This window comes from Argopecten irradians, chromosome 5 (assembly GCF_041381155.1).
Source record: "Argopecten irradians isolate NY chromosome 5, Ai_NY, whole genome shotgun sequence".
NCBI classification, from domain to species: domain Eukaryota; kingdom Metazoa; phylum Mollusca; class Bivalvia; order Pectinida; family Pectinidae; genus Argopecten; species Argopecten irradians.
Genome location: NC_091138.1, coordinates 2970433 through 2984656, shown reverse-complemented (window position 1 = coordinate 2984656; position 14224 = coordinate 2970433). Strand labels below are relative to the sequence as shown.

Below are 14224 nucleotides of genomic sequence, written 5' to 3'. Positions count from 1 at the left end.
AGACATTTTGTATGATGTACAGTTGATGAAACAGGCCCAATAGACCTTTTGTTAGGATGTACAGTTGATGAAACAGGCCCAATAGACCTTTTGTTAGGATGTACAGTTGATGAAACAGGCCCAATAGACATTTTGTTAGGATGTACAGTTGATGAAACAGGCCCAATAGACCTTTTGTATGATGTACAGTTGATGAAACAGGCCCAATAGACCTTTTGTTAGGATGTACAGTTGATGAAACAGGCCCAATAGACCTTTTGTTAGGATGTACAGTTGATGAAACAGGCCCAATAGACCTTTTGTTAGGATGTACAGTTGATGAAACAGGCCCAATAGACCTTTTGTTAGGATGTACAGTTGATGAAACAGGCCCAATAGACCTTTTGTTAGGATGTACAGTTGAAGAAACAGGCCCAATAGACCTTTTGTATGATGTACAGTTGATGAAACAGGCCCAATAGACCTTTTATGAGAGTGTACAGTTGATGCTCAGTAATGTTTTAGAGTGGCTGGCTACAATGGTGATAGCATTATTGAATTGCCTAAAGCATTTACTCTTTCAATGGGATATAAAGTGTCTATATGTTCTTATGTCTGACAAGATACCAATAACATTGTTTCAGGGGGCCAAGGTTCCAGCCACAAGATTTGGGGGAACATATATTGATGTGTTATTTGGTTTCCCAGGGTAAATTATATATACAGAAGCCAAGATCAACATTGATCAGGATTGATAACCAGAGTTTTGGAAAGTAAAACTTGTAAAATTGGTGTCCTTCGGGATAGAATTATCTAACTTGGACAATATTTCCAACTGAATACATCTGTCACACTGAAGGAAATGATGATAAATTATTGACAGATGAAAAACAAAATGTGATTTATAAGTGTACAATAGAATTCTACATTACTGCACTGTCTGTACCAACCCTGCACATCAGTAGGAGACTCGAAAGTTGTCTTTTAGAAGGAATGAAAACAAAATGTTGTAATTTAATGGAAATTTAAACCAATTGTTCATTCAAAATATTTGATTGAAATTCTTTATGGAGTCAAATTTGAAATTCATGTCAGGCTTTTGTTGTTTGTCTATTTGAGGTTTCGATATCATAAAATTAACGTCGTTTCAGTAAATGTGACTCAAGTTTTAGGAGGACTGAATGATGTTCCATTCACCGGAAGGTTAAAGTTGTATGGTCTGTGACTGCTGTATTTTTGCCATTGAAAAAGAATTTTTTTAAATTGTTCTACATATTTTTCTCTGCCTCTCTAAATTTTGAATAACTTTCCATATTTACCGACTTCTGTAAAGTTCGTATTTGCAAAGTTATTAAACAATTATATCAAAATATATTGATTTTTAATGTGTACACAATCAAAATAGCTCGGAAGTCTCCAAACTTTTCCGATTTATTCCAATCTGAAGGGGTATTGTTGATGTACCAGCCGACCGAACGAGTACAAGTGGTCGTTTTCAGAAGCGTACCACTTGTAGCCAAGATGGCGGACCCGAATCCGACCGAGATTCTTCATTTGTCACCGGAATGTTTGTTACCGGAATGTCTTCTTTGTAGAAAATAAGGCAGAGTGTATTTATATTCAATAAAATTACATGAACCGTTTATTTCAATGTGTGCTGAAATATTTAGGTATTATTTTTATATCCATTTCACTGTTAATACTGAAAAAACTTTGCTTTTATATTCGAAGCGTATCTTTCATATGGGTGCCCCCATCATGGAAAAATCCACAAACGCGTTCCATTTGGCGGTGCCGTATGGTGCCGTATCACTTTAGTGCAACTGGTACGAATCTGCAAATGGAACGCACGGAATGAAATGGTGTCATTCAAAAAGAATGATTTGATCATACAACAAACATCTGTGATCTGTTGTCAAAGTAGGATATACCGGTGACTTTACTCAAACTTGTCAGCCTGGCGATCCTTGTCTCCACTAATTAAATGCTTCTTACTCTTAATTAAATACCAACATTTTTTTTATCTGGAAATTTTTCTGAATTCGAACAGCTACGGTCTAAGTTAATTTCTACCAGCATGCATTCTGCTGCATCAGCATATTACTCAGCCTAAATTAGATGTATTTAAAAACACATTATTGGTAGAAACAAGGATGAAAATTGATGCTGTTTGACGTGGTATGCAGTATCACATGCATGCCCTGCACGATTTACACATGTAGGAGTGTCGCATTCAAGGGAAATTGCCATGTATTAATTCATCATCTAGTCTGGTAATGCTGAAAGAATGGTAACACCTGTTAAGTTTGTGTAATCTAAAAGAAATGAACATTAAATCTGGACTCCCTCTCAAAGTAAGATCATTCTCTTAGTGTACAGATGTGTACCTTTTTGTGTGGAACACAAAATGTTTTGAAGAATTTTGTCTGAAATAATTTCCAGTATGATTAAAAGATTAAAAGTATTGTTACTTAATTGAAGAATGTGAATTGTGACTTCTGGTAAAGTGAAGCAATCAATTCTGTGTCAAACCAGTTCCTGGAATCCTGTACCATGTTTTCAGTAAGGCTACCGAGCTATGACCATACCAGAAGGTGAGTTCCTTGATTTGGTACCAGTTCCTGGAATCCTGTACCATGTTTTCAGTGAGGCTATCGAGCTGTGACCATACTAGAAGGTGAATTTCTAGATTTGGTACCAGTTCCTGGAATCCTGTACCATGTTTTCAGTGAGGCTATCGAGCTGTGACCATACCAGAAGGTGAATGCCTAGATTCGGTACCAGTTCCTGGAATCCTGTACCATGTTTTCAGTGAGGCTATCGAGCTGTGACCATACTAGAAGGTGAATTTCTAGATTTGGTACCAGTTCCTGGAATCCCGTACCGTGTTTTCAGTGAGGCTATCGAGCTGTGACCATACTAGAAGGTGAATTCCTAGATTTGGTACCCTGGAATCCTGTACCATGTTTTCAGTGAGGCTATAGAGTGTGACCATACTAGAAGGTGAATTCCTAGATTTGGTACCAGTTCCTTGAATCCTGTACCATATTTTCAGTGAGGCTTACAAGCTGTGACCATACTAGAAGGTGAATTCCTTGATTTGGTACCAGTTCCTGGAATCCTGTACCATGTTTTCAGTGAGGCTATCGAGCTGTGACCATACCAGAAGGTGAATGCCTAGATTCGGTACCAGTTCCTGGAATCCTGTACCATGTTTTCAGTGAGGCTATCGAGCTGTGACCATACTAGAAAGGTGAATTTCTAGATTTGGTACCAGTTCCTGGAATCCCGTACCGTGTTTTCAGTGAGGCTATCGAGCTGTGAACATACTAGAAGGTGAATTCCTAGATTTGGTACCCTGGAATCCTGAACCATGTTTTCAGTGAGGCTATAGAGTGTGACCATACTAGAAGGTGAATTCCTAGATTTGGTACCAGTTCCTTGAATCCTGTACCATATTTTCAGTGAGGCTTACAAGCTGTGACCATACTAGAAGGTGAATTCCTTGATTTGGTACCAGTTCCTGGAATCCTGTACCATGTTTTCAGTGAGGCTATCGAGCTGTGACCATACCAGAAGGTGAATGCCTAGATTCGGTACCAGTTCCTGGAATCCTGTACCATGTTTTCAGTGAGGCTATGGAGCTGTGACCATACCAGAAGGTGAATGCCTAGATTCGGTACCAGTTCCTGGAATCCTGTACCATGTTTTCTGTGAGGCTATCGAGCTGTGACCATACCAGAAGGTGAATGCCTAGATTCGGTACCAGTTCCTGGAATCCTGTACCATGTTTTCAGTGAGGCTATGGAGCTGTGACCATACTAGAAGGTGAATTCCTAGATTTGGTACCAGTTCCTTGAATCCTGTGCCATGTTTTCAGTGAGACTATAGAGCTATGACCATACTAGAAGGTGAATTCCTAGATTTGGTACCAGTTCCTGGAATCCTGTACCATGTTTTCAGTAAGGCTATCGAGCTATGACCATACTAGAAGGTGAATTCCTAGATTTGGTACCCTGGAATCCTGTACCATGTTTTCAGTGAGGCTATCGAGCTGTGACCATACTAGAAGGTGAATTCCTAGATTTGGTACCCTGGAATCCTGTACCATATTTTCAGTGAGGCTATCGAGCTGTGACCATACTAGATGGTGAATACCTTGTTATGGTACCAGTTCCTGGAATCCTGTACCATGTTTTCAGTAAGGCTCAGGAGCTGTGACCATACCAGAAGGTGAAATCCTAGATTTGGTACCAGTTCCTGGAATCCCGTACCGTGTTTTCAGTGAGGCTATCGAGCTGTGACCATACTAGAAGGTGAATTCCTAGATTTGGTACCCTGGAATCCTGTACCATGTTTTCAGTGAGGCTATAGAGTGTGACCATACTAGAAGGTGAATTCCTAGATTTGGTACCCTGGAATCCTGTACCATGTTTTCAGTAAGGCTATCGAGCTGTGACCATACCAGAAGGTGAATGCCTAGATTTGGTACCAGTTCCTTGAATCCTGTACCATATTTTCAGTGAGGCGTACAAGCTGTGACCATACTAGAAGGTGAATTCCTTGATTTGGTACCAGTTCCTGGAATCCTGTACCATGTTTTCAGTGAGGCTATCGAGCTGTGACCATACCAGAAGGTGAATGCCTAGATTCGGTACCAGTTCCTGGAATCCTGTACCATGTTTTCAGTGAGGCTATCGAGCTGTGACCATACCAGAAGGTGAATGCCTAGATTCGGTACCAGTTCCTGGAATCCTGTACCATGTTTTCAGTGAGGCTATCGAGCTGTGACCATACCAGAAGGTGAATGCCTAGATTTGGTACCAGTTCCTGGAATCCTGTACCATGTTTTCAGTAAGGCTATGGAGCTGTGACCATACTAGAAGGTGAATTCCTAGATTTGGTACCAGTTCCTTGAATCCTGTGCCATGTTTTCAGTGAGACTATAGAGCTATGACCATACTAGAAGGTGAATTCCTAGATTTGGTACCAGTTCCTGGAATCCTGTACCATGTTTTCAGTAAGACTATCGAGCTATGACCGTACTAGAAGGTCAATTCCCAGATTTGGTGCCAGTTCCTGGAATCCTGTACCATGTTTTCAGTAAGGCTATCGAGCTATGACCATACTAGAAGGTGAAATCCTAGATTTGGTACCCTGGAATCCTGTACCATGTTTTCAGTGAGGTTATCGAGCTGTGACCATACTAGAAGGTGAATTCCTAGATTTGGTACCCTGGAATCCTGTACCATGTTTTCAGTGAGGCTATCGAGCTGTGACCATACTAGAAGGTGAATTCCTAGATTTGGTACCCTGGAATCCTGTACCATATTTTCAGTGAGGCTATCGAGCTGTGACCATACTAGATGGTGAATACCTTGTTATGGTACCAGTTCCTGGAATCCTGTACCATGTTTTCAGTAAGGCTCAGGAGCTGTGACCATACCAGAAGGTGAAATCCTAGATTTGGTACCAGTTCCTGGAATCCCGTACCATGTTTTCAGTGAGGCTATCGAGCTATGACCATTTGCCATCATTTACTTACTTCTGTCACTTACAATTTGTCTGTAGATGTGTAACAAATTTGTCTGTTCTTTATCACTTAATCAATAGTCTACATTGTGATGATGCTATACAAACTACAGTTTGGAGGGGTCCATGTTATATTTGTAGTGAGGTACACTTCTCAGGAGTGAATTAATCTGTAGTATGTTTCTGATACACTGAAGTCTATTGTCCTTATAGGTTCAACTTGTCCCTTTTAAAGCATCATTGACCTAATGATTTAAGTCACAGGATTCAATTCTGATTCAAAAGAAATTTTGTGAATGTCCAAGGCACCCTAAGGGATGGTGAGCATTTAGCAGAGATCAGGCCCAGATTTCTCAAAACAAAAGTGCAGACTTGAGTTTTTCTCCTTATGTAAATTATTTGAAAATCTATGACTTAAGTCAGTTTTTGACTTAAGTTTGTTTGGAGAAATCGGGCCCAAGGCTTACTTATGGCCGCTGCTGTATTTGAACCAATGTCTCATTAAATTTCAAATTTCTCAGGCTTTAATTGTAATTTATTTATCAATGATTCTTTAGATGTCTTCTAAGACATTTGTAGTCATCATAATAACCCTTTCTATATCCATCGGTTGCACCATATTTGGATTTTAAGTTGACCTATTCATAGTCAAAGTTGTGATAGTATTAAAGATATAACCATTCCTTAAACATGATAAAATAATCTTAGTGAGAATTTCAGTGTCTGTTAATGTCAGAGACTTGTGTATGAGATATTAAGAATTGATGTGATTACGTATCTGCTATCCCAGGGACTCTACACAGACTTTAAGTTAATGCCTGACCTGTCTATCAGACAGTCAGCTCTCAGTGTAAAGACTCGGGACACACTCCTGCCAACATCACAAGACTTAGTCTTATCTTTTTTGGATGAAATACAATTGTTGTAAAATTGATCAAAGAATTTTGCCTGCAATCGATCACACCAACTTGAAGCCCATTGTTATAACATGGTAAACTTTGACTTGCGGAGCCTCAGTATGTCGGAAACGGAGCCGTTACTATTGGCACACCAAATGTTTCACAGGGACACATACAAATCTCAATAATGTGGTTTAGAATCTGTACAGTTTCTGTAACTGGATGCTTATAGATATTGTTCATTTCTGTCAATAATTGACATTTTTTAAAGGTCAAAAAGTGGAACACATTTAAAGACCTGATGTTGGACCCACATGTAGCTTGCTATTAGAAGAGAGTGTTAGTGGAAATGGATGACCATAACTTACAGTAAACCTCACAATGATAAAGGCAATGAAACTATTTTGAGCTATTTTTTAGTTGAGCTTACATACTACATGTAGTATGGTGCTCTACTATAAATAGTCTTTCACAGATGATTGTGAAATGATATGTCAGATGAGAGCTGTGTTTTCAATGACCTTAACCAATGCTATTATTAGAAATTCCAGGTGTGTAATATAAACACAGAAATAACCTTGACAATATACAAGCAATCATGAGTAGTACAGTTTGTGTTTGTTTGTATGTATGTATCTAATGTTTTTATCTCAGATATTATTTACTATAATATTTTTGCATATATTCAAAACATAGGTTTTGGTCAAAAGATAGATTTTGTTATGCTTGAAGCATTGTGTTTCTGTAGGGTATATTGAAATATTGTAAGAATGGACATAGAAGGTATTGAAATATTATAGGAACTACGGTAGACGGATGCTGTAAGTGGCTTTCCTTGTCAGTGGCCTGTTGACAAGGAAGTCAATGGGATATCAAGTGGTATATGTGGCCAATGGACAGTAAGTCCTGACACTATCTCAGCCTCTGACTCTATCAAGTGGTATATGTGGCCAATGGACAGTAAGTCCTGACACTATCTCAGCCTCTAACTCTATCAAGTGGTATATGTGGCCAATGGACAGTAAGTCCTGACACTATCTCAGCCTCTGACTCTATCAAGTGGTATATGTGGCCAATGGACAGTAAGTCCTGACACTATCTCAGCCTCTGACTCTATCAAGTGGTATATGTGGCCAATGGACAGTAAGTCCTGACACTATCTCAGCCTCTGACTCTATCAAGTGGTATATGTGGCCAATGGACAGTAAGTCCTGACACTATCTCAGCCTCTAACTCTATCAAGTGGTATATGTGGCCAATGGACAGTAAGTCCTGACACTATCTCAGCCTCTAACTCTATCAAGTGGTATATGTGGCCAATGGACAGTAAGTCCTGACACTATCTCAGCCTCTAACTCTATCAAGTGGTATATGTGGCCAATGGACAGTAAGTCCTGACACTATCTCAGCCTCTGACTCTATCAAGTGGTATATGTGGCCAATGGACAGTAAGTCCTGACACTATCTCAGCCTCTGACTCTATCAAGTGGTATATGTGGCCAATGGACAGTAAGTCCTGACACTATCTCAGCCTCTAACTCTATCAAGTGGTATATGTGGCCAATGGACAGTAAGTCCTGACACTATCTCAGCCTCTGACTTGGGCCTAGGATATATGACACTAATACATCAGAAAATCCTCAGTCCTGAATCATGTGGTGATTTGATTCAATTACCATTAAATCCACTTAAAACAGGTTCTTCTATATGTGGATAATCTGTAAGGTTTGGTACAATTAGTTTAACATCCTGTTACAATTAATGATAATCAAGATATGGCTTTATATGATTAAAGGTGAGAGGTCCAGGATATGGCTTTACATGATTAATGGTGAGAGGTACAGGATATGGCTTTACATGATTAAGGGTGAGAGGTCCAGGATATGACTTTACATGATTAAGGGTGAGAGGTCCAGGATATGACTTTACATGATTAAGGGTGAGAGGTCCAGGATATGACTTTACATGATTAAGGGTGAGAGGTACAGGATATGGCTTTACATGATTAAGGGTGAGAGGTACAGGATATGGCTTTACATGATTAAAGGTGAGAGGTCCAGGATATGGCTTTACATGATTAAGTGTGAGAGGTCCAGGATATGGCTTTACATGATTAAGGGTGAGAGGTCCAGGATATGGCTTTACATGATTAAGGGTGAGAGGTACAGGATATGGCTTTACATGATTAAGGGTGAGAGGTCCAGGATATGGCTTTACATGATTAAGGGTGAGAGGTCCAGGATATGGCTTTACATGATTAAGGGTGAGAGGTCCAGGATATGGCTTTACATGATTAAGGGTGAGAGGTCCAGGATATGGCTTTACATGATTAAGGGTGAGAGGTCCAGGATATGGCTTTACATGATTAAGGGTGAGAGGTCCAGGATATGGCTTTACATGATTAAGGGGCTTTACATGATTAAGGGTGAGAGTCCAGGATATGGCTTTACATGATTAAGGGTGAGAGGTCCAGGATATGGCTTTACATGATTAAGTGAGAGGTCCAGGATATGGCTTTACATGATTAAGGGTGAGAGGTCCAGGATATGGCTTTACATGATTAAGGGTGAGAGGTCCAGGATATGGCTTTACATGATTAAGGGTGAGAGGTCCAGGATATGGCTTTACATGATTAAGGGTGAGAGGTCCAGGATATGGCTTTACATGATTAAGGGTGAGAGGTCCAGGATATGGCTTTACATGATTAAGGGTGAGAGGTCCAGGATATGGCTTTACATGATTAAGGGTGAGAGGTCCAGGATATGGCTTTACATGATTAAGGGTGAGAGGTCCAGGATATGGCTTTACATGATTAAGTGTGATAGGTCCAGGATATGGCTTTACATGATTAAGGGTGAGAGGTCCAGGATATGGCTTTATATGATTAAAGGTGAGAGGTCCAGGATATGGCTTTACATGATTAAGTGTGAAAGGTCCAGGATATGGCTTTACATGGTTAAGGGTGAGAGGTCCAGTATATTGCTTTACATGATTAAGGGTGAGAGGTTCAGGATATGGCTTTACATGATTAAGTGTGAGAGGTCCAGGATATGGCTTTACATGATTAAGGGTGAGAGGTACAGGATATGGCTTTACATGATTAAGTGTGAGAGGTCCAGGATATGACTTTACATGATTAAGGGTGAGAGGTCCAGGATATGACTTTACATGATTAAGGCTGAGAGGTCCAGGATATGGCTTTACATGATTAAGGGTGAGAGGTCCAGGATATGGCTTTACATGATTAAGTGTGAAAGGTCCAGGATATGGCTTTACATGATTAAGTGTGAAAGGTCCAGGATATAGCTTTACATGATTAAGGGTGAGAGGTCCAGGATATGACTTTACATGATTAAGGGTGAGAGGTCCAGGATATGGCTTTACATGATTAAGTGTGAAAGGTCCAGGATATAGCTTTACATGATTAAGGGTGAGAGGTTCAGGATATGACTTTACATGATTAAGGGTGAGAGGTCCAGGATATGACTTTACATGATTAAGGGTGAGAGGTACAGGATATGGCTTTACATGATTAAGGGTGAGAGGTACAGGATATGGCTTTACATGATTAAAGGTGAGAGGTCCAGGATATGGCTTTACATGATTAAGGGTGAGAGGTCCAGGATATGGCTTTACATGATTAAGGGTGAGAGGTTCAGGATATGACTTTACATGATTAAGGGTGAGAGGTCCAGGATATGGCTTTACATGATTAAGGGTGAGAGGTTCAGGATATGGCTTTACATGATTAAGGGTGAGAGGTCCAGGATATGACTTTACATGATTAAGGGTGAGAGGTCCAGGATATGACTTTAAATGATTAAGGGTGAGAGGTCCAGGATATGGCTTTACATGATTAAGGGTGAGAGGTCCAGGATATGGCTTTACATGATTAAGGGTGAGAGGTCCAGGATATGACTTTACATGATTAAGGGTGAGAGGTCCAGGATATGGCTTTACATGATTAAGGGTGAGAGGTCCAGGATATGGCTTTACATGATTAAGGGTGAGAGGTCCAGGATATGGCTTTATATGATTAAGGGTGAGAGGTCCAGGATATGGCTTTACATGATTAAGGGTGAGAGGTCCAGGATATGGCTTTACATGATTAATGGCTGAGAGGTCCAGGATATGGCTTTACATGATGAAGGCTGAGAGGTCCAGGATATGGCTTTACATGATTAAGGCTGAGAGGTCCAGGATATGGCTTTACATGATTAAGGCTGAGAGGTCCAGGATATGGCTTTACATGATTAAGGCTGAGAGGTCCAGGATATGGCTTTACATGATTAAGGCTGAGAGGTCCAGGATATGGCTTTACATGATTAAGGCTGAGAGGTCCAGGATATGGCTTTACATGATTAAGGCTGAGAGGTCCAGGATATGGCTTTACATGATTAAGGCTGAGAGGTCCAGGATATGGCTTTACATGATTAAGGCTGAGAGGTCCAGGATATGGCTTTTCATGATTAAGGGTGAGAGGTCCAGGATATGGCTTTACATGATTAAGGGTGAGAGGTCCAGGATATGACTTTACATGATTAAGGCTGAGAGGTCCAGGATATGGCTTTACATGATTAAGGGTGAGAGGTCCAGGATATGGCTTTACATGATTAAGGGTGAGAGGTCCAGGATATGACTTTACATGATTAAGGCTGAGAGGTCCAGGATATGGCTTTACATGATTAAGTGTGAAAGGTCCAGGATATGGCTTTACATGATTAAGTGTGAAAGGTCCAGGATATAGCTTTACATGATTAAGGGTGAGAGGTCCAGGATATGGCTTTACATGATTAAGGGTGAGAGGTCCAGGATATGACTTTACATGATTAAGGGTGAGAGGTCCAGGATATGGCTTTACATGATTAAGGGTGAGAGGTCCAGTATATGGCTTTACATGATTAAGGGTGATAGGTCCAGTATATGGCTTTACATGATTAAGTGTGAAAGGTCCAGGATATAGCTTTACATGATTAAGGGTGAGAGGTCCAGGATATGGCTTTACATGATTAAGGGTGAGAGGTCCAGGATATGGCTTTACATGATTAAGGGTGAGAGGTCCAGGATATGACTTTACATGATTAAGGGTGAGAGGTCCAGGATATGGCTTTACATGATTAAGGGTGAGAGGTCCAGTATATGGCTTTACATGATTAAGGGTGATAGGTCCAGTATATGGCTTTACATGATTAAGGGTGAGAGGTTCAGGATATGGCTTGACATGATTAAGGGTGAGAGGTCCAGGATATGGCTTTACATGATTAAGGGTGAGAGGTCCAGGATATGGCTTTACATGATTAAGGGTGAGAGGTTCAGGATATGGCTTGACATGATTAAGGGTGAGAGGTCCAGGATATGGCTTTACATGATTAAGGGTGAGAGGTCCAGGATATGACTTTACATGATTAAGGGTGAGAGGTCCAGGGTATGACTTTACATGATTAAGGGTGAAAGGTCCAGGATATGACTTTACATGATTAAGGGTGAGAGGTACAGGATATGGCTTTACATGATTAAGGGTGAGAGGTCCAGGATATGGCTTTACATGATTAAGTGTGAAAGGTCCAGGATATGGCTTTACATGATTAAGGGTGAGAGGTCCAGGATATGGCTTTACATGATTAAGGGTGAGAGGTCCAGGATATGGCTTTACATGATTAAGTGTGAGAGGTCCAGGATATGGCTTTACATGATTAAGGGTGAGAGGTCCAGGATATGGCTTTATATGATTAAAGGTGAGAGGTCCAGGATATGGCTTTACATGATTAAGGGTGAGAGGTCCAGGATATGGCTTTACATGATTAAGGGTGAGAGGTCCAGGATATGGCTTTACATGATTAAGGCTGAGAGGTCCAGGATATGGCTTTACATGATTAAGGGTGAGAGGTACAGGATATGGCTTTACATGATTAAGGGTGAGAGGTCCAGGATATGGCTTTACATGATTAAGGGTGAGAGATCAGGACAGTAAGTTATCCCTGGAACCACTGGCTGACAGGAAGTCTTCAGAATACAGTCCAGATTTTACAGATACTGGTGTGGTTGTACAAATCTCTCACTTTTTTGTTTTTTCAGCTATATGTATGTATTACATGGCAATGGTGGTTTTTGTGTCAATAGAAGAATCTCTCTATGTCCAATCTACAATAAAGCTTTGGAAGGAAATATTTCATAAACAGTTGATCAAAACATATTTGTAATACAACAGTAAAGCATTGTGAAAATCATTTCTCCAGTATTGTTTAGGGCCAGTTGTACATCATATCAAGTAAAACTCACATACACTGACTGAACTTTTTGACTGACATTACGACTGACAATATATTTGTTGTTGTGGTAAGTTAAAACTCCTGGGACTCCTGTAATCGCTCAATCTTTGGTTTGATCCAATTTCATTATACATGAGCATGGCTTGATCAAGCTCTGAAACACATGGCAAGTGTCACATTATCGAACTGAAAGGGATAATTATCACTTAATAAATCCCTCGGTCTTTCTTCACACTCCTCTGTGTGTTAGGTCTTGTACAGTTAGCTGCTGTTCATCCTGTTGAAAGGGATACATTGTTCATAATTTACGATAATTATTTCACAGAAGCGTTACCGAGTGAACATGTAGCGGAATTATCGGACATGAAGTCTTTGATCTCGGACTTATACTGTAGACTGCACATAGACCAGTATCAGATCGAACAAGAGAAGCAACTAATACAGCAACTAGAGGGCCTCAAATCAGAGTTAGCTCCCCTAGAAAAGGTAAGTCAATGTCATTCCACCCCTAGAAAATGTAAGTCAATTTCATTCCACCCCTAGAAAAGGTAAGTCAATGTCATTCCACCCCTAGAAAAGGTAAGTCAATGTCATTCCACCCCTAGAAAATGTAAGTCAATTTCATTCCACCCCTAGAAAAGGTAAGTCAATTTCATTCCACCCCTAGAAAAGGTAAGTCAATTTCATTCCACCCCTAGAAAAGGTAAGTCAATGTCATTCCACCCCTAGAAAAGGTAAGTCACTTTCATTCCACCCCTAGAAAAGGTAAGTCAATATCATTCCACCCCTAGAAAAGGTAATTCAATTTCATTCCACCCCTAGAAAAGGTAAGTCAATATCATTCAAAATCAACTACTAAAGCAACTATGACACTAAATCAAAGTTATCATCCCTAGAAAAGGTGAATCAAAATCAACTACTACACAACAAGGGGGGCTTCATATCAGATGTAGTTCACTGGAATCAAAATAAGTTGTAACAGACATTTATTGCCTAAAATCGAAGTTAGGCCCACTAGAAAAGAGCAGTCAAAGGCAATATGAAAGATTTTTGATATTCAGATAATTTGTATTTATATTATTTTACATTGTACTAACCCATTACGTTATTGATATCAGATACGTAAGGATCTTGAGGTGAAGGCCAGCAGACGTACTGTGAACCTGGCGTGGGTCGGCCTTGGGCTGATGGGGGTACAGTTTGGGGTGCTGGCACGTCTGACATGGTGGGACTACTCCTGGGATATCATGGAGCCGGTCACCTACTTTATCACATACGGCACAACTATCGCCATGTATGCTTACTTTGTCATCACTAAAGAGGTGAGTGGTCATCACACAGGACTCTCAACACTCATCAATCATGGTAGAATTTTCACAAGAAAATAATTATCTCTTCATACGGGGTTATTGAGTTACCAAAACAATGTGGATAAAGTAAAAAGTAGCATGTTGATTAGTACCTCCTTCCACTAATTATGACCCTATTTCTACATGATGTCAGTACCAGGTATCATCGAATGGTGGGATACATCAGCGGTTAATC

At 40.2% G+C, this 14224-nt stretch overlaps 1 protein-coding gene across 4 annotated transcripts in view; it reads left to right on the top strand.

The window, feature by feature from the left end:
* Positions 1-14224, top strand: part of LOC138322656 (calcium uniporter protein, mitochondrial-like) — a 122928-nt gene that overhangs the window by 99773 nt on the left and 8931 nt on the right. For all 4 annotated transcript variants that reach the window (XR_011208454.1, XR_011208455.1, XR_011208453.1 and 1 more), the window contains exons 5-6: positions 13005-13165; positions 13798-14001. Coding sequence is in view for 1 of the 4 variants with exons in the window: in XM_069266658.1 (XP_069122759.1) it covers positions 13005-13165; positions 13798-14001 (365 nt within the window). In the remaining 3 variants the exon portion in view is untranslated. The remainder of the gene's footprint in view (positions 1-13004; positions 13166-13797; positions 14002-14224) is intronic.